Below are 22,338 nucleotides of genomic sequence, written 5' to 3'. Positions count from 1 at the left end.
TATTAACAGTATTTAAAGTTTGAAAACATTGTCTCAGATTCATTGGAAAAAATCATACATGATTTGAATCATTATTATTGATTCTAAACTTAAGATTATTTTAATGAAATAATTTTCTTTTTCAAAACTTTGACAATATTAAATTTAGTAATAGGATCTTTTGGTAAATTAAACTAAAAAAAAAAAAAAAACATTTATTTTCTTTTTCTTGATAAATCATAAAATGCATTTTTTTGATAAAGTATGCAAGAACTTCTTTCATTGTTTCTCTAATTGTTTGTTAATCTGTCCATTGTTTTGTGTTTTTTTTCCTTCTAACTATAATAAGATGTAAAGTGTTTTATTAATTGTTAATACAGGATGTTTGGAAAATAATATTTCAAGACTTATCAATAAATATCTCGAACTGTTTTTATCAGAGGTTAAGGTGATCGGCCTCGTATATAGAGAACTCAAAATCAAGTCTGGGCAAACAACCTTGAAAATTCGTCAACCTAAAAAGTTAAAATATTGCATTATAATTACCATATCTTATTTCCTAATTATATGTTTTTAATAATTAAGCTTACAAAAAATTTAGTGTCTTAGACAGAATGATTCCTGCAGCTAATGTATCTGAATCACCACATTTAAATATTTTATGCTTGCAAGTAGTACATAAATGCAAAAACGGCTTTCTATATCTGTTGAAGAATAAATCACAAGTTTTTAGATCTCCGTAGCCATTATTTATAATTTTTTTTTTTTCTAAACAATGGAAATTATTTTCTGTATATCCTGTATATATATATAAATTTAATAAATAATTTAATTTTTGTTTTTTACTTGACTTTTAGATGTGTTTAATTAACATAAAATAATTGTGTGTCTGTCTGTGTGTGCATATATATATTTTAAATAAAATAATGCTTATATTTAGTGTAGTAAAATAAATATTTACAATTAATATTATTATTTAAAGTATGATTGTAGATAATTGAAATGAAGAAAATTATTGCAGAGAATAATTAAATTTTATTATAATAATTTTATGATTATTTTATCACTTCTGATTCTAGATCATAAAAATGAAAATTTATTGTAATAAATGTCAAATTTCAACATTAAAATTCATATCTGGAATTTAGTTTTTTAAATTTTATGTATAGCCATTAGAAAACTTCTAGAAAAGGCAATTTTACGTTAAACCTCAGAATATATTTTCTTTACTTATCTATACATTTGCACTATATATATAAACATATAAGCTGGTGTTGGCATATCAAACAGGTTGAAAATGTTAATTCTGTAATAAATTGTTTTTCTGGATAAAGATATCACCATTGTTTTTTAAATTTTATTCTTATTAAATTCATCTAAATAATATATTTCCAATCTTAAGTTTTAAGGCTGGTTGTCACTACGACAGAATCTGCAGCGGTAAATGGCAAAGCCACAACAAAATTGCCATTGTGAAATTTAGCTGCAAATGGAAAAGAGAATGTTTTTGGCTTTCGTTATGGCAAATGGAAGAATCAAGTATTGATCAGTGCAAAACATTCATGTTGTTTTTGCATTGATCAATACTTACAAATATGCAATCAACATGTATATAATGTTATATCAAACATTCTTATTCAACACACTGACAACTCTTAGTACGACTACATACAAGGAACTTCCTTCAATTGAAAGGTGAACATAACAGTTTTTTCTATTAATACGTAAAGAGAATTCTAGTAATTTTTTAATCGTATTTATACAGTATACTTAATACATGAAAGTATGGCACTGTTAACTCAGTTCCAACATAGATGGTTAGACCACTGTCATGCCAGCCTTTCAGTTATAAAATACTAATCAAATTAATAAGGGATGATGATTTCTTGTTTGTAAAAAGAACACCCATGTGTAATGATATAAATCTAAAAAAATAAAAATGAACAATTATTGCATCAACAATGAAATCTATAGCTAGGTCTCTCATACATAAACTAGCAAGTCTTTTATTTCTCAGCGTACAATGAACATCATTCGGTGACGTGCCATGATTGTGGAAATGAGTCATTTCTGTGTCTGTACTGTCAAGGATTCTGTTGCAGTGAAAATCGACCTCTAACTCTATACTCTTTATTATATTTTATTGATATTATTATTATTATTAGAAACTTGTGTTTTTAGTTTCTTGTTGGCATTTCTTTAACCTATTTTCTCTGTTATTACTATGCAAATAATGTTTTAATTTCTCATCTATAGTTTTGTGTATCTTCTATGCTTCATCCTTTTATGCTTAGTTGCTCAAACCCTTTTATTTTTCTATATTTGGTATATCAGAATTACAACAGACTTGCCAAAATTTTTGTCTTATATAACAAACGAACTGGATAAATATACTATTAATAAAACACACCTTTAATAATCCAGCTAATAAAAATTAATAATATAATAACGTTTTTGATCGTTTCTTAACAATCTTCTTCAGTTACCATAACATAGAATAAAATCAAACACAAAAAAGAACATAAATACGAAATTAAAATATAAATAACGGAAAAGTAGCTATGCTGATAAAATAAACAAAAAATATAAATTAAGCTGAAAAAAAGTTATATTTTAATTTCGTATTTATTTTTTACTTATGTTTTTTTTTGTGTTTGATTTTATTCTATGTTATGGTAACTGAAGAAGATCGTTAAGAAACGATTGAAAACGTTATTATATTATTAATTTTTATTAGCTGGATTATTAAAGGTGTGTTTTATTAATAAAATTTTTGTCTGTTCTGCACTCATTTAATTAATTTGTAGCATGTCACCCTCTTTAAAATTTGACAACTGTAGTAAAATGATGACTAATTTAAGGAAGCATTTTTCTCACTCCAAAATTTATGTTGATTTTTGTTACACAAAGTCTGTTCAAAAAGTTCTTAGAAAATGTCTTAGTGTGTGTAGGTGGAGAGAGAACGTTTCACATTTTTTTTTAATACTCAACAACTATGAACAGTACAAAGTCACGTTATGTACCAGTCACAGTTTGCAATGTGACAATGTCACAATCAGTTTGCAATGTGTTTAAGTATGTATTTCAAGACATGGCGAAAGTGAGATTTTGGAATAAGGTTTAATGTGAAAATGTTCAGTATCGAACAAAGAACAAATATCCCTTTGAAGACACCTCAACAAATAACTTGAAAATATACTTCTAATAAAAAAAAAATCGAAAAGAATAAAAGTTTAATATTTTCAAGGGGGCTTTTTAATGCTGTAAAAATAAAACCTGGCCATCCTCCTTTCTGGGTGAAGTGGAGGCAACTTTAAAATTACAAATGGAACTACAACAGTATTTTTTTCAAAAAATGATAATTTCAAAAGTTATAAGCATATGTATTTGTGTTTTAAAATATAATGGTCTAATAAAAATTCAATTTTTAAATATTATCTTCACCTTAGGAAATCCACTTCTTTCCCTGCATAAAAGCACACACAAAAGGCTGAAAATTCATCAGTGAGGATGAGGTACTGTGAAAAGTGCACTTCAGATGGTCACAAATGAGGAGTTACGGGACATTTGAGGGTAATGTTGTGTAAATGTATATAGAGTTAATAGAAAAGGAGATAAAAATATTTTCTGTGAACTTTTTGAACATACCACATAAATGATAATCTACAAAGTTTTGTTAACAATGTATTTGTTTCAGTTTATTCTTGCTTCAAAAAGCATACGTTGGAGAATACTTGATTTAAAATTTAAGTAGTAAGGGTTTAAAAATTAAATGTGACAGAAAATTATTTCTTTAAGTACAGTGAAACCTGTGTAAACTGGATTCATGCGGTTCCAAATATTTTTTCCAGTTTGGCAGGTTTCTGTTTCGAACACAAAATCGCTGCATTTCTAAGAATTTTTTCTTTTAGGCAGGTTTTCCATTTTGGGCAGTTTTTACTCTATCTACTTTTATTAGTTTTGTCTGAAGCTAATATTAAAACAAGTATAAAGAATAGTTAAATAAAAATCCAAAATATTTGACTATTAACTTTTTATTGTAATTTTGGAAGGAAGTTTAGGGGAAGCTTACATTTTCGTTAACAAATATTTATTGAATATTCTTAAACAATTTATAAGTTAATGATATGAAACTTCTTTCAGTTAATCTCTCTTCTATTGCAGACAAACTTTTAGGAAATATTCATTTTGAAATGTAAATCAAATCAACCTTTGTCATTATAATCATAAATATATACACATTCGAGAGACTGGCTTATGAGTTATCAATTCAAATCCTATTCTTAACTTAAAAGTTAGTAACGTAGAACTTTAGCTTTAAACTTAAAGTTAATTTTTTCTTTAGTGTTTTTCGTAATTGTTAATTAAAAATAAAATATTCCAATTATTAAAATTTTTACAAGGTAACAATGACTTTGTGTACCTTTAACATTGAATCTTGTTACTTAATTAAACATTAGTAAAAAATATTGTGAAAATTTAGAAGTTTTAGTTTGTGACTTGGTTTATGCTTTTTAGACTGCGACATTTAAAATATCCATGCCTTAAATATAAAGTTTTTAAAAATTTAACTTGTAAAAGTTTATAAAAATAAAGCATAAATGATATTTGTGGAAAAATCTGTGAATCTTAATGAAATGGTCAGTTACCATGCATAAATATTGCCATTAACAGAGTGGAGATAATCTAGCTTTTCTCTTATTCCATTCAACTAAAATAACATTGCAAGATGACAAACCATGCAATGAAATAAATAAAACTCGTAATTTTTAAATCATCAAGATGATTAAAGTGATATTTTATTTCAAAATTATTGAAAGTAACATATTTTTTGATATTTGTCATTTCAAAATTAAAGAATAACTTTGAGAATATTTAATGATGATAACATTTAATAAAGTATATGATACATTTTATAATCAAATAACATAAATATAATATTGTGTATAGTGCATTTGGAATTGGATTTTATACAATACTGGGTTCTTGCTTTTCAAATGGATCAGTCAGTTTGGAGTTATCAGCTAACTAGTCCACGTCCATCAAGCACTTTGAATATTTATTCAGAAATAAATACTGGCTTATGGAGGTTATATGTATTTTTGATGACTGTTGTAGACAGGCACGTATACACTGACATGTAGATTTAATTGAAATGAAATAGAAATTAACATTACAGACCTCTGTCCAGCAGTTTATATTTTTCTGGTAAAGTCCAGTGGGTGTACTTTCTGTCGATTGTCTGATGCGTGGCATTTTCTTATCTCTGTCTTGATATCGACTCTCGCCATTAAGGATTAGTAATATTGAATATCTCAGGCAACCTACAAGACATTTGTTTATGATAATTGCCAACTTAGAAACATTGAGTATGTGTATAAATTCTTACTGGATATGTTTAAAATTTGTCAAAAAAATATTTTTTAACAAAGTAAAGTTATATTTAAAAATTAAAAAATGTTTGATAAAATATGCATACAAAAAGCTAAAATTGATTACAGTATTAAGGATTGCTTGCTTAAAAGTACACTAAACTAGTGACTAATTGGATATTGAATAAAAATTTATTATTCAGTTCAATGTATAAGTAAAATGTAAATATAAACAGCTGATTAATGAATTAAAGAATTTGTTAATTATTATTGGCACCCATTATTTAATTATTAAAGCGAAACTGTTGTTTAAGAAGTTTATTTTCCATATTAAAACATTCTGTTAACATACATTAAGTACAACTTGTTTGGTTTGCAATGTCAATAATACAAAAACCTGCCTACTCAGAAAAAGTGTTGGTCCTGGCAAAAATAAGTTTCTTCTCATATATTTTATTTTGTATAAAAAACAACATTAAGTTTAATACTTTGTAGAATATAATTAAAGATGAATTTTTAATTTAATAAGACATTTTAGAAAATATTTTATTTTGGTTTCAATCAAATTTAAATGCAATGTAAAGTAAAATATTAATAATACAAGACAAAATAATAATAATTATAATAATAATAACTCTCCCGTGGTCACCACCTGGTCGTGGTGGGAGAGCCCAGTAGTTTTACAGATCCATAGGGCAATGCAGGCTGGAGCACAAGCTCCTGGTAGGGACACCCATGCCAGTAAGGTCTATGGGGAGAAATGAAGCTAAGAGTGACCACACACCCACATTCTGTGGAGATAATTATTATGGTAGTAACCAGATCTAAGTATGATACCGGCTCGGATGTCGCCCGGGTTAACAAGGTCCGCGTTCGTGGGTTAGGCAGAGGCTCACGTTCGAAAAATAGGCCCCAGTCTCCCTTGGTTACCGGTGGCGAAAGCAGCGCCGGCCCAAGCATGGCTACTGCAATGCCCTCAACAGATGTGAGGAATCAACCTAGCCNATTCCTTAATACAGACACTGACACACACATTTAATTTTAGTTTTGTTTTGGTTGCTATGCCTTGATTCTGGTCCGGCATAGTACACAGCCACCGGTGTGTACCGAGTATAACTCACTAAACCCAACACATAATAATAATAATAAAGCCTTTAAACGTAAGTGTTTTTCACTTCATAAATTGTTGATATTCTTCTTTTAGTTGCCAATGTCAAATTTTTTTACTTTTGTGTTCTTTCTGTTTTTATATTCTGTGTTGGCCATATTGGATTTGTCATCATAAAACATACTTATTATTATTTAACAGGATTAAATCTGCACAAAATAGAAAAAGTAAAGAAAAACGCAGTTAAATAAAGCTGTCCAGTGGACAGCTTAATTCAGATTTAATAGACCAAATAAAATTTTGGATGATTATGACAATGCTATTTTCAATTCCTGCATAAGAACTAATATTTCTTGTTAATTGGTTATGTGATATTGTTGCTTAACATTGACATCCATCAATATTACTACGAAATTGATTTGTGACAGTTTTAAGAATGTCAAGCGGTAATCTTTTGCTGTACGACCTGCAGAGATACAAAACAGACACTCTGTATTTGAATTGAGTTTGCGTTAACATTTCTCAAATTTGGACAAGAAGAAATTCAAAATATCGTAAAAAATGAATGCAAATTTTATTATTTGTGTTATGATAAAATTTATTATTAAAGAAATCTAAATGTAAAATTATCGATATTAATGTCCAATTTTCAATGCTCACATTATCCTTGATTTACACAAAAAGATTTTGATGTAGCATATGAAACTATACTAAATTTGATTATTTTGTTGTCATTTAAATCATTTTACAATGTTTTGATATCACAGATTCAAAACAAATATATTAAATGCATTATATTATCTGCTATAATAAATAAACCTTATTGTAGGATTCAAAATTTCATGATCATATACTGGTATTCTTTAGTATGTGCTTCAGATTGGTTCCAGGACCTCTCAGATGCCAAAATCTGCAAAATCTGTTCAAATTCCTTACTTCCTTACATAAAATTGCATATATTGTATGAATAGAAAGTAACAATATTAAGTATTACGCCATCCTTAGATCTTCGAGCAATACTTTGTTGGGAAGAAACTTTAAGATAAGTTCTGACTTTGAGTGAGTCATTGTAACAACAATAATCAAATTTCCTTTAAAATCTGGCGACTTTTAAGTTGCTAGATGTTTTGATTATTGTATTTGTATATATATCTTATATGCAATTCTTCTCTATACTTTAAGTAAAGAATCTCAAACTTAAACGCTGCAAAGGGCCAGTCAAATACACACATATCAGACGCGGGCCATATTCTTTACTATTCAGTTAACCAAAATGTATCGTAAACTAAAAAAAAATGTTCTAACAAAGACCCTTTTGTTGTCAGGCCTTTACAAATTACGTAAACAGTTAGAAGTTTGAATTTTTTCTGTCTTAGTCTCTGCAAGATGTTAGAAACATTGATTTTTAGAAAATAAATCATTAAGGCCACGGACCACAATTTGTAACCACTGCTTTAAATCGTCATTAGATTACTTACAATATCTAATACAATGTAAATAGTTGTTATACTGTATTGTTTAGGGAGTAATGACAAGGAAAAAGTTTCTACATGTTCAGTAAAGATTCAACCATCATACACCTAACTTCATAGCATATGTTGGCAATAACATAACATTTTCTATCTTTCAACACTTACAGATTGTTTTTGTTTAATGACCAGAAAGAGAAATGCATAGAGTAACACATGGAGTATTTAAAATATAAACTTTTTGGCATGTTCTGAAATTATTATTATTATTATTATTTTTTGGAATTGGTTGAATCTGGAGATGCGAAACCTGTAAATATGGAGGGCATACTGTATTTCAACAAGGCCATAATAATCTAACCTTAAACACTTTTTTTTAATTGTTAAATTCGGACAGTGGAGATGTTTGGGACTTTGCATACTTTTTATTTCTATTAATTACTATTTATGTTCTGTTAGCTGCATTCTAACCTTTTAAATACTTTGCATGTGTAATTCTTTTGACTTTGCCAATCCAGTTATATTGATATGCTATGAATATTACATTTTAACTTATAAAATTTAGAATTTATTACTGTTATTTTAATATACTTTAAAAAGAAAGTTAAATTTTAACAATGAAAATAGTAAGTAACATTATGACTAATTGAATTAAACAACAAAATACTAGTCGCAAATAAAGTTTTTTAAAAATGAAAAATAAATAGAGAAACTTAAATAATCTTATAAGTTAATATTTAATACGTTTAACTAATCTTGCAATTGATACAAGTGAAATTAATTAATTCTTAAGTTAGTTATTCGAGAAATTGGTTGCTAAAAATTAACCAAATAGTTAAGAAAAGTTGTACAGGTGACTTGGTATTTGTATGTTTACTTATTTGTGATTGAAATGTTGTGACCAACCACGTGACAATTTGCATGTTCACAAATTGCTACTGCAATAGTTATTCTTCGGTATTCAATAGTTTTGCCACAGTCTTTTAGATAAGGTGCAATTCTTGAAAGACTTGCTACTTCTCTCTTTAAGTAAACGAGCTCTGGTATTAAATGCAGAAAATCTTGTGATAATCTTTTACCTTTACATTATTGTACACTACTTGTAAAAAATATACTTTCTGTTATCTCCAATTTTTACATTATTTTGACATAACTGAGCAAAGTACAGTAGTACAGTAACTATTGTATTACCAAACTGAAGTCAACGGTATATTGTGTCAAATCATATATGACAAAGCTTATCTCACAGTTATGTGAATAGAGTATATACGATGATAATATAGAAGATAGCAAAGTCAGTGAGGATTTTGAGGACAGTTTCTCGCTTACAGAACCCACAAATAAGCAACTGAATGATGGCTATAGAAATTTTGCAAGACAGCAAAGGGGGTGATGATGAACAGGAAGAAAATGCCAAAGCTGCCAATGACAATTTCTAGTGGGTGATTGGTTAACGAACAAATTGGATAACGAACACTTTTGCGAAAGATTTTTATGTTCAACAACAAATAACTTACAGAACAAACACAAGAAGAAGCAACATAAAATAATGAATACCTTGTCTTTGGGCAACAATTCAAAACTTTTCAGAGCGTGGGAGACGTTGATATCGATGCTGAACCCAGTATATATTGATTGGCTAGTATTTCTCCAACTTTGAAACTCTTCCTTTTAATTCCAACCTTTTATTTTTATGACAGAAAGAATTCTTTTATAGTATTCGCGATACTGTCAGGTGGATACTCATTAAGTTTTGCGTCAGTTTTTATTTTCGAAAGGCGAGAGTATAATAGCAAAGGTAGAGAGTGGGAAGATGTTTGATGTTGCTGGGCAGTATGGCTTGAACACGTACAGTAGACCACAGTTCAATCTTATCTAAGAAAGATACAGTATAATCAAGAAGACTCCAGTAGCTAAAGGTGTAACAAAAATTACATCTGAGAAATAAAGAACATTGAAGAACTCGTAATGGAACATGAAATGGATCTGACGACAGAAGAATGCCAAGAACTCTTGAATGAAGAACACCAAGAAACTTGGCGAGATATGATTTCTTCAAAAAAAAAAGGATTAATGCCAATATCTACTATTAAAGATCTTTTCAAGAAGTGGGAGGATGTCAGAACAACGATTATAGAATGGCATCCAAACCAGGTTGAGGTTAATAGGCTTGGGGATCTCTACAATTGCAATGCTATTAATTATTTCTGAAAAATCCTGAAGAGAGAAAAGCAATCAACATTGAACAGATTCTTTAACCCCCACAAATGGAAAAAACATGACTAATAAAAATGCAAGACTGTGTATATATGTATTTTTATTATTACATATAAATAAACATAGTAAAGAAGTATATATTTTTTTATTTTTTTGGGATCTCCAGAACGAATTAATCAAATTCTCCTAAAAACCTATGGTAAATCGATAATCGGTTAACAAACAATTAGGAGAGCAAACTTAAGTTTTGGAACGGATTATGTTTGTTAACCAATCACCCACTGTATTCAAAAAAATATAGTATCTATTGATAGCTTGTGCAGAGAGTTGCAAGAACCAGATCCTATTCTCTAGCACAATCACCTCTTAAACAAACAATCTTTGAAAATAGCCTGGCTCCCTTGTGTGGTCTCGAAGAACACACAAAAAAGTCTGTCAAGTAACATTAACTCAGTTTTTCAAAACTTATAAAACTCTTCACAATCATCATAAAAAGTAAGATTAATGTTTTAATATAATTGAGCATATACAGTAAATAAAATAAACATTAGTTGCTATTACTTGCTTATTGAATCACCTGCAAAAGTTTAAATATTTTTATGATGGTGGCCTGCTTTAGCTTGACGACATTGCCCGACCCATGGGAACCTAACTCGATTTTCCCACGGGCCTTCCTGTTTGGTATTTGCGAGATTTTTGAGGAACCTAACTCGCAAATACCGAGAGTTAACTCTACAGTATGTGTAGGCCACTTCACAGATCTCAGCCAGGAGTTGCGCATTACCCAAAGAAGTCTCTGGAACATTTAAAGAGAATATGAATAAAGATGTGTTTCACATTATGTTAATCTTTTTAACACCCTTTACATTCAGTATGGACTCTTTGTCATCGTGCATCATAGAATCCATCCAAGATTTGTGAAATGTACTGTACATATTTGTTAAGAAAGCTCCTCAAACAAATTTAATTTAAATTGCTTTTTCAGTAGCAAAAGCTTAAGAGTGAATACTTTTTAAGAAAATATCTGATAGGAAATACCGTAGAGTTTACTTATTCTATTTGCACATATTTCTAATGCTTTTGGGCTGTGCTCACTAGAAGTCTGTGTGAGAAATTTCTCATCAACTCTCTATGGGGAGGTTATATCCCAAGTATGCTAGTTTAGTTAAAATATTTTATTTCAGGGGAAAGCACTTTAAATTGGATTTTAAGCATACTTTTTAGGAACTTTTCTAGTTTTCAAGTTTATAATGGAGTTCTTGTTTGGGGAGACATCGTCTTATTCTTTGAAGTATTACCTTTTGTGAATTAAATAAATAAAAATAATAATTCTTATTTTTATTAGAATAAAATATTAGTTAATGAAGAATATTAATATTGAATGTTATCTCCTTGTTAATGTGATAACATCAATTTATTTAGAAGTTTAAACAAAAATATATTAAATTTTGTACACTGGTGACGTGATATAGCATGCTTCAAATGCGGATAGATCTCGAGTTATCCAGCCTCTTTGGATTCTGCCATTTTTATTTCACCTTTCTGTAGAATACTAAGTTAAATTGGCAGTTAACAATCAGTTCACTCAGTTTGCAATATTTCGTCAGTTACACTTATACTCATCACTGCATAAACATAGCTTAACCCTTCAGTGTTTCATTACAGAAAAAACCGCGAAATGAATGGTGTGGCATCTGAATGCAGTGTATGTAAGTCTATATACGGTGGCTACCGTGTGATGCAGATAGTTTGTATATTTGTATGTGTGGCAAAAATATTTGGTGAAATCTTTTGCCCAAAAGACCATGTCGAATCACCAGTGTACGTGTTTTTATTAAAAATATATATATATTAATTATAATCTGGTACTAGTTTTAAAATAGTTAACATTCATATCTCTTTTGATTATCTGGAAGAGAAACCTGTTTTCTGAACATTATCTCAATTTTAAATAAATATTTAAGTTACTGAAGTCAGTTTTCTATCTAATTCTTAATAAATTTGTGAATAAACATTTAAATTGTCTAAATTAGAAATGTCACAAATTGTCTTACTCACATAATGAAATTTGACAATCACCAAATTATCTTACTCTACATGTTACGTGTTCTCTGCTTATTTTCTTCATTTATTAAGTCTACTGCTTTAAACAAAGCTTAAATTTCTTGGCCATCAGAAATGCTTTCTGACATGGCTTTTTCCTTCTCGATACCAGTGTGGGTGATGGGATCGTTTATCCTACTCGCGCACAACCAGGCAGCACATACAACTCCATGGGCAGCACTGATCCTCCAAGGTTAGCACTAGTTTTTTTTCATTTTAAAAAGTTATTCAATTAATATAATATTTAATTTCATTTCAATATTTTATTTTTAAAAAGTTTTTTTATTTCTTATTTTGTATTTAAAGTGTTCTCTTATAGAATAAATTTTTAAAAATGTTTTTTTAATATTTATTTCTGATGGCCACGGGGATTATGAATAGCAATTAGCATGTTTGCTATTTGCATAAGATTAAATGTTTGTAGTGGACTGTTTTAATCTTTGACCTGTTCCTCTATTTAGTTATCACCAAAATCAAATAATTATGTATATGATTAAAGCTAAGCTAAGCTGCATCGGTAAACTGGGTGATCAAATGAAAAGTTTATTTGCAAGAAGTAGACTGTGATGTGAGTTGGCCGTGTTCTTTACTTTCTGCTAACTAGCCAATAACACTTAAATTTGGAGCATTTAGTTATTATGGACTCTAACATTTGAAACTAAACAATAAACTGCTTTTACTAGCATTTGCTTTAATAAGAAATTTCTCGAGTACTTTCAGACAATTGAGCCCGTTGTTGGCGCATCTTCCAATGACGGGCTCAATTGCCTTAAAGTACTTGAGAAATTTGTTATTAAACAAACTTCGGTAAAGCAGTTCATTGTTATATTATTTTAAAAACTTCTTTTTGCATTAATTTGAAATTTCTCTTGGCATTGCAAGTCTACTCCTTTTGAATAAACTTTTGTTTAATCATGGTGCATTTTGCTTTATTGATGATTCAAAAGTATTCTGTAGATAAGAATAAGAATATTCAAATACAAATTAAATATTAACAAGACTTACCTGTATGGCATTTAATAGTTTGTAAATTTAAAGATAAAGCATCTTAACTCATAAAATCTGAGTGAAATACAACATCCATGTTGAATGAGTGAGTACTTGCTTTGGATGAAAGATCAGTCTTAAACTTTCATAATAATAATAATATTATTATTTTAATTTTTCTCATAATTTACATTGTACAATGTTATGGCAACCAATCGGATTCCAAAGCATCTTAACGTCAAATAAATAAGTTATATTATGGTCAAATGACTGAAGCAGTAGAATCATTGGCCTACCGCTCTGGGGATTTCAGAATCAAATCTGGACGGAGAATTCCAGGAATTTTTTATTGGTCGCGTGTTCTGGATGTGCCAAGCTTTGTCCTCGCCACCTGACCACCCCTGTTTTGGATCTGGCTAAATCAACAATGGGTTTGATTTTATATAAAGGTTCTTTAATGTCCATGGGACAGAAATATGAAAAATTAAAAATTGGGATGTCTTGTTTCACTTGTTTATTTTTAAGGAGTCACAAGATGTCAGAATATCCAAAACATTTTAGTTTAAATGATTGAAATGATGTGTTTCAATAAAGCAGAATGTATCAATTCTACACTATTTCTTCCTAAATTATAAATTTCTGCAGTGAAGAAATCTAAGATTTATATCTTAAATAAGTTATGATGAAAATACAAAATTTCTTCCACAGTTGATCAAATTTTGGCTCTAGTCAAAGCATTATTTAAATACTTAATGTCATATATATAAATATTTTTAAAAATATTTTCAATGGACTTATTTTCTAAATTTGCAAAATCTTTCCATTCAGTGTTCTTTTTGTGCTGTTGTTGTTGTCAGCATGCTTTCTTACAATTTTTCTGTTATGCTAATGTTTTTTAATAAGTAAATTAGTACCAGAAAAAAAAACAAATTATATTAAGATTGGGGATATATATTAATGATGTATGATGCAGTAGTATTAAAGTTTTGTTGTTGTATTCTGTTTTTATAGAAGTAACTTGTATGAGAAAACTTCAATTCTCCAGTCTTGATAATTTATTGAAGATCTTTCTAGTTGTTTGCCATAAATCCTAGTACTTTCAAACTTTTTGGATCATTATTGGGGAGTATAAACTTTAGAATAAACTTCATTGTCCATTGGATAGAATATTATTTACTTTTAAAAGTAAATCTTCCATTAAATACCTCTTTATATATCAAAAAACCTTTGGAAGCTTGGGACTTATGGCAAACAATTGGAAGATCTCCAATAAACAGTAGTAATTTTGATAGACTAGAGATAATAGATTATTAAGCATATTATTATTCTGTTATATTTGATTCTATACAATTTACAATTAATATAAACCTGTTTGGTATTTAAGAAGTCAAACGGAACTTAATTTCTTTGAGATTTCTTACACTTTGTTTTTGGATCAATGTTTTAAATAAGAATCCCGAAAGATCTCCTCCTCAATTTTAAATTCGAATCAACAATTTAAGTATATAAATCAGAAAATCTGGGTAAATATATAAATGAAGATTTCATAAGTCATTTATATAGTTTTTGTATTTACACTGACAATAAGCAAGTTTATAAAATTTTTGTTTTAACAATGCAAAATACTTCGTAGTATTATGTAGGAAGTATCTTTTGATGTATTGAAGAAAGAATAAAAGAAAATAGAAGACTCTGTGCCCTCTATCATTTAAATTTTATTCTTGTTTATTAAAATTTTTCATTGTTAAGTCCTTAAGAGAGAGCTGGAAGTAAAGCGAGAAGCATTTATGATCATTTTGCAACTTACATATTTTCTGTAAAAGTAGAAGAGTTATATACTGCACTTTAATAGAGATGTATCACGAGTAAAAGAGGTAACACTCTAGATCTACGTATATGGACTTTAAAATCTTATGCATGGAACTATAGTTTAAATAATTCATAGACCTTTATTATTTGTGTGTTTATCAAGATTTTCTGTTTGTGTACTTACAAATGATAGAATAATAGAAAGAAAGAAATATGATAAAGCAAACAGATATAAAAGAAAGAAGCAAACTGTAACATTAATTTTAGACATTTTCATGAAAAAAAATGAAAATTTGGTGGGAGTAAGTCTAAATCTACAGCTGTAAAACAATAAATAGTATAATAATAATGCATGAACCTGACACTATTGTTATAATTTAGAAGTGTATTTCGTTCCTCATTTGTTTTTAATTGTTGCAAGTGGAAGAGGATGCCATAGAATGGTAGAAGATATTGATTAAAGAATAATTTTGGTTCTAAACAGTAGTTTAATAAATACTGTCTTTAAGAAATTTTATAAGCATTAGATTATGCTAGATAATATTAAATATCTTGCATTTTGATATGCAATTTGATCTGTATATTAAAATGAACTGAATTATCAGATGAGAGTTTGAAAAATTTTGTTAATGATCTTAATGCACTGCATATTACATTCCATAAAGTGCTTTATTTACAATTAAATATATATAAAATTTTAAAATATATAAATTATGTAAATAAAGGTTATATTTTCACTAATTTTAAAAAATATTCATATTTAGTAGGGGCGAAGGAATAATTTATCCTCAGTGTAAAAGGGAAGAAGATACCAACGGTCTTCTCAATTCTCAAAATCATTGGAGCGAAGGCGCATCCGCATCGGAAGAAGACACGGCATTAAACGAAAACTTGTCAAGTAAGTAATTAAAACTTATTTTCTTACATTAAACCTAATTTTAAGAGAATTTAAAAATATCCAAACTTGAACAGAGTATAAAATATACTGAAATTAGCAAAACTAAATGCTTTAGTGCTTTATCTTTCATGTTCAGGAATATTTAAGAACATTTCTATTGCTAAGGGAATATAAGAATAAAAATAAAATAAGAAATCTTTAAGGTAACATTGTTTTTATCCCTGTGCTCCTTTAACAAAAGAATTGTTCTTACATATGTCTAGAAATGAAGAGTTAAGCAGTAACAAAAGTACTAGATAGCACTTCTGAACCAGTAGAATAAAGTTTATTAATTTACTGCTTCATTGTTTAATGAGAATAATAAATATAGTAAAACCACTGAACACTACTAGTTAGTCATGGGTTCTTGCCTAGCCAGCAGACTAGCCACTTGGAGTTTTCCAGGATTTTTCATGTTAGTAACACCAAAATAGTGTCCTAAATGTCCTCTGGGAGGCATTTCCCCTCCATAGATAACCCACGTGTTGTGTTGCCGTAATCAAATAAAACCAAATAAAAATAAAATTGCTTATTGATTTTGAAATATATTGACGATAATGCTCTGTATAATAAAAAGTATACAAATGGTGTTTGTGGCCTCAGATGGTTGAGAATCATTGTATTAGAATGTTTAATTTTGCTGTCTTTTGCATAATTTATACTCCGTTTGAAGTGTGTTTTTTCTTTATTTAAGAAAATTTAACTTTATTTTATAAATTTACTAATTATAATAGTAATAATAGAAATCTGTATTGGAGAAAAAAGTATAAATGAATATTCTATGAATGTTTCTAATTTATTATTATAATTTTAAAAAAATTTGTTAAATATTACATTGATGATTTTAATATATAAATAATGTATTGGTTAATTTAAAAAATCCAGAAAAAATGCCCGTTTACATAACTTAGTATAAACTGGAATACTACCGTATGATTATATACTTAAATTTCATGCAAAGTCATTTCTACCATAAAACTTTAAAAAGTTTATTATTATTTAATTATTAAAGTCATCAATAGACAGTTGTATGCCTGTCTATAATAAATCAATAATTAAAGAATGTATTATAAAACAGAATTGTTCATAAATTTTTATAACTCAAGAAAAATTTATGAAATTATGTATTTCACCCCCTCCTGCATTTAAAAAAAAATTGATGTTTTGACTTATAATCAAGTAAGTGATATACCTTTATCAGCAGCAAGTTCAGAGAGATGCTAATGTTCTCGAACCAATTAATTAACCATCTTTGGATGCAGCAGCTCAAAGATGGCCCATTAATCTGGTCAAAATGTTTGTCTGGTCAATTAATCTGGTCAAAAATTGTGCTTCTCCAATCTTATCCACTATCATTGCTTGCTTCATTAAATTAACTGTAGTAGCTAATTCAGTTTATCATATTTATAAACTTTAAATCTGTAGAAAGGCTTAAATTAATAAAAACATTATCAATTTATTAAAATTAATATTTAATTTTAATAAATTAAATATTAATTTAATTCATTAAAATTTGACAAAAGTTTCACAGATAAACAACTCCTATTTACAGAAATGTTGTTTCTTTTCGTAGAAAAGATGAGAGTATATTAGGGAACAGATTAAAACATAAGTTACAATTTATTTGAAGTATCACAAGATACAGCTTTCAATTTTTTCTTTAATTTAACTTAAAATATATCCATGTCAGTTTTTATAAAATATATATATATATATATATTTCTTCCAGCTTTCGTTTGGTATCATAATTGCTTTGAAACTTAAAAGATCTGAAAGAAACTACTACTATTTATATTTAGAAATGAATTAAAGATTCATTGATACTACAAACGTTGTGTGTTTATAAAGTTCTAGTAAATGTCAAGCGAATCTACATTACTGTTTATTGCAATGCACTTTCATTTGGCTTAAAATTGGATAATTTCATTTTGTTTAATTTGAATGTAGTAGATTGTACTGTGATTTTCAACAGATATTAACATTACATTACTTTAATTAATTCGAAATCTTAAAAGTTAGATTAGTCAAACGAGAATACATTTTATAAATATTGAATCGTATTTCTTTCTTTTCTTTGTGGAGAATCAGTGCAACACAATATATTAATTCACATAGTTCACAGTACAATAGTAAATATTTATTAAAAAATATTCATAAAAATTATTTTTATTGTTTAATACAAATTAAGAATCGTTGTTTGTTTTGAACCTTGAGTCCAACTGACAGTTACTTTACTATTCATTACAAATGATGTTTTATTACATAACTATGAGAAAGGTAACTTGATTTTGTTAGTCAAATTTTATTGAATATCGCAGTTTGTTGTCGTAAATGAAATTTTTCTGGAATATTAACCATTCGTCCTAGAACTCAACATTTTCATTCTGCTTCAATAAATTTGGTAGCATTCGATTGATCGAGCATAAGTTGGCTTCGATTTGAAATTTTACGGTGTTTTTATTTAACTGTGATGATTCGAAAAAATACAATATATCATTCTTGTTTGTGTAAAGTTGCATTGTTTTTCTGAATTGTTACTTTTTTAGGCATTTTTGATAATTCAGACTTCGAAAAATTTATCTAATTTATTCCTGGATCCCTTGGAATTTGAATTAAACAGAATTTATTGTGCTTAATCAAGAATATAAAAAGGAGAAAGTGCATTATGCCTGTAATTGATGTCACATCATTTTATTTCAAACATTCGCGTAAATTATTTAAAATTGTTAGTTGTTAAAAAGCAGCCGCATAAAACGTGTCGAGACATAACACAGACACACTGATTGATTTTGAATGCAAAATTCAAATATTTTACTATTTGCTATAAATTTTATACTTTGAAACAAATTATGTTCAAAGTTTATCTGTGAAGAATTTAATTCTAAAGATACGTATTAAAACCCAAAACACTCAGGTAATTCCGAAATCAATATGAGAAGAACTGGTGATTCAATATGTTAAAACAAAGTTAAAAGACTATCTTAATGATGTGATAATCATTCAAATATTTATAATTTTTAGTTCAAAATAAATCCTTTTTTAATTGCACATAGAAAAATTTACATGAGCTATACTTTTTAATAATTTATTCTTTTCTTTTCTTTCTTCCTTTTTTCTTACTTTTGCATTTCCTTTCAGTTTCAAGATCAAGTGTTGCATCAGATGTCAAACTTGTCAGTCAATAAACATCATTAATTTACAAGTTTCTTTCTTCTCTTAATTCATGTATGTGACAATTTTACTTTTAAATAATTAAATTTTCTATTCGTTCTATCTTAAACAAGAGTTTCTTAGAAAATATGCAAAATTTTAACGTTAGAAATTTTCTGTATTTTCTATTAACCCTTAAGAAGGCCAACATTACTTTGAAAGTAACTAGTGTGTAACAAACTGGGTTTACTTTGTTATTAGCATTACCAATTTTAATAGTCATGAAAACACATAATTATATCCTTTTTTTTCATTTCAAAATTTTTATTAACAATAAAAATTACAATATTATCATTGTAAAATAAAATTTTAGACTTTAGTTTGTCAAATAACACTGTCTAAAATTCCAAATATTATTGTAAAATTTTCTTTAAAAATTAAAAACAAAAACAAATTGAAACTAAAGACTGGTTTATGGTCCAACTCCAGTGTAAAGCTTTAAGATCACTAGCTGCTGCTGTAGTAAAGATTTTAAAATCAAAATCAGTGCAGCTTCTAACTCAAAATGACATCTCTTTGGCATTAAACTTCAAAGTTGAATATTGTTTAACATTGAGTCATATGCTAGACCAGAACTTACTGGGAAATAAATGAAAGTAATGCAATTAAATTGAAGTGTAATTGAGACTTTATCATCTTGCATGAAATGTCCAAATTAGATAAGAAATATGTTACAATGAAAACTAATAGAACCAAGATTGGGAAAGTGTCGAATTTTGTGTAGTTTGGCATTTAACAACAGTGGAACTTCAATTTAAGAAAAGCCGTGAATTATAGTATTGTAGCTCCGTTCTACAGGACTATAAATCAGCCTTTTAGATATTATTAATCTAAAAGAAATTTACAATACAAAACAATGAAAAGAATTTGAATTTTTATTTTTTATATAACTTTTATAGGAATTCATTATTTATCATCACTCTTTAGTGTAAATACAAAGTGTGATGATAAATAATGAATTCCTATAAAAGTTATGCAAATTAAAGATATCATGAAAGGTTAGGAAATTTGGCATCATAATTGTAAGTAAATAAATTGCTGGTAATTTCACGAAGCCAAATTTTGCAAAGCATTTTTGATTCTAAACATAAAATCTTGCATTTAAGTATATTGCCAAGCAATTGCCAGATTACATTGGACTATATTAATTTTACTATTAATTAATTTAGACTGTTCTGGAAGAAAAAAATTGGCCCGAAGCAGGATTCGAATCCACACGTGAGGTGTGGGAGTTTGTGGACTTGAGTCCCGAAGCAGGATTTTAAGATTAAATCCTTCTTCTGACTGATTCTTTTTTCCAGAACCTTTTAAATTAATTATTAAATTTATCAAGAGATGGTACCAATGCCTAACACTAGGCTAAATTACTTGACATCTAATTCTTAATAGTAGCAATAATATAGCCCAATATAATCCGACAATCGTTTGGCGTTAATCTTAAAATCAGGTTAAGCGACGTTTATATTCTAATACTACAGAATAATATACCAGAACATTCTAGCAGTAATTTATTTATTTACAAATTAAGGATACTTTGGAGTAAAAATAAATAAATGCAATATATTTTTCATTACAGTAACATATTGTTTGCTGCTATGCCAACTTAAGGGTTAAAATTTAAGAAATAGAAAAAAGTTACAGTAATAATTACAAAACACATTTTAGTAAAATTACAAATAGATTAATAGTAATGTAAATACTTACCTGTATTAATTTTTTTTAAAGTAATGATACATGTTTATGATTAGGATAATTATTAAATGTTATCCTAATATTATTCAAGTGATAGTATCAATAGTTTTTTTATCTTAGAGTGTATTCTATTAATAGAATTTATATTTTTTAGTACTACCAGAAAATAAACAAATGCCATTTCAGTTATTAAGTAACGTTGCTGTAAATTTTTATTGAACTATTTCATGGATTTCAAAATAATGTGCATGTCGACTTATGTGTGATTTTATTATGCACTAACATCCAATTTGGCACCGGAAGGGATGCAAAAAGGCATCGTGCAAGTGTCAAAAAATTATTACACGAAATTGAAATGCTGGGAGAAAATTTCTGTATATTATTTTAAAAACAAATGGTAGTTTGATTGAAAGAAGCATGAAATCAACTGAAAGTGTATAATTAATTATTTTTTGTATAAGAATCACTTCAAAATAATAATCTATTTTAATGGAGATAAAACTCAAAAAAATGTGCAAATTGCTTATAATAATGCTTATTGTCATGGGTGCCCCTGAAAAGAACTTTGTCATCACAGGGACTATTGTGTCTGGCAGTAAAAATAAAAATGTTTTAAGTCATCCACTATGTTAATTCTTCTTCTTCCACATTTCTTTTTGCCTGCAACCATTTCTTCCATAACATCATTCCATAAGCCTTCCTCTCGAATCAAGTGTCCCATTCAATTAGCTTTTTGCATCTTTATTGTCTCTAATATGTTCCTTTTTTTTAGCACTCTTCTTGGGACTTTCTCATTTCTCACCTTATCACTCCATATGACTTCCTCTATTCTTCTCCATTGCCTGGCTCTATGGCCATGGTTCTCAATCCATGGTGTACAGAACATGGGTGCTCCGTGAAGCCACTTCAAGCATTTCGTGACAAAACCAAATATCCAATTTAAAATTGTTGCAAAAGAAAAATCAATACAATGTGAAATAATTTTTGTATGGGAATGTAATCAGCAAATGCCAATGGTGTCACATACTAGACTGAGTGCACTCTTGATTTCAAAAAGCTTTGCCACCCCTGCTTTAAAGCTGATGTAAGTATTCTGCAGAAAATAAATGTCAAAGTTTAGTTTTCCCCGACTTCAAAAAGATTGAGAACTACAGCTCTAGGGTGTCTATTCTCTTAATGTCTCATTGTCTCAAGGTCCAAGTTTCTGCACCATAGAGGAAAATACAGTAGAGCGTCGATTATCTGAAAGTCAATCATCTGAAAGAATTCCAGTCAGCAAATTTAAATTTTCGTCAGTGCTGTGGCGCTGCAATCTTTGGCTATGTCTTGGGTTACTCAAATATTTTACGTTTTTGATACTAAATTAACTTCTGAAGTATAATTTTTTATTGTTTTTATATTTTTCAATATATTTATTTTGTTCGTACAAAATAAAAAAATAATTTTTAACGATAC

General features: G+C 28.2%; 1 protein-coding gene across 3 annotated transcripts in view; it reads left to right on the top strand.

The window, feature by feature from the left end:
- The window catches only part of LOC111639278 (palmitoyltransferase ZDHHC15-like), a 76,440-nt gene that overhangs the window by 47,319 nt on the left and 6,783 nt on the right, over positions 1–22,338 (top strand). The window contains exons 10-12 of one of the 3 annotated variants that reach the window (XM_023385116.1): positions 12,361–12,441; positions 15,809–15,942; positions 19,120–19,206. In XM_023385116.1, the coding sequence (XP_023240884.1) occupies positions 12,361–12,441; positions 15,809–15,942; positions 19,120–19,166 (262 nt within the window). In that variant the 3' untranslated portion in view covers positions 19,167–19,206. The remainder of the gene's footprint in view (positions 1–12,360; positions 12,442–15,808; positions 15,943–19,119; positions 19,207–22,338) is intronic. The other 2 variants (XM_023385131.1, XM_023385125.1) reach the window with 2 other exon arrangements.

This window comes from Centruroides sculpturatus, unplaced genomic scaffold, assembly GCF_000671375.1.
Source record: "Centruroides sculpturatus isolate CEXI.00-Female unplaced genomic scaffold, Cexi_2.0 scaffold186, whole genome shotgun sequence".
Classification (NCBI taxonomy): domain Eukaryota; kingdom Metazoa; phylum Arthropoda; class Arachnida; order Scorpiones; family Buthidae; genus Centruroides; species Centruroides sculpturatus.
The sequence above is the reverse complement of the archived record's forward strand: the minus strand, read 5'-3'. Positions and strand labels throughout refer to the sequence as shown.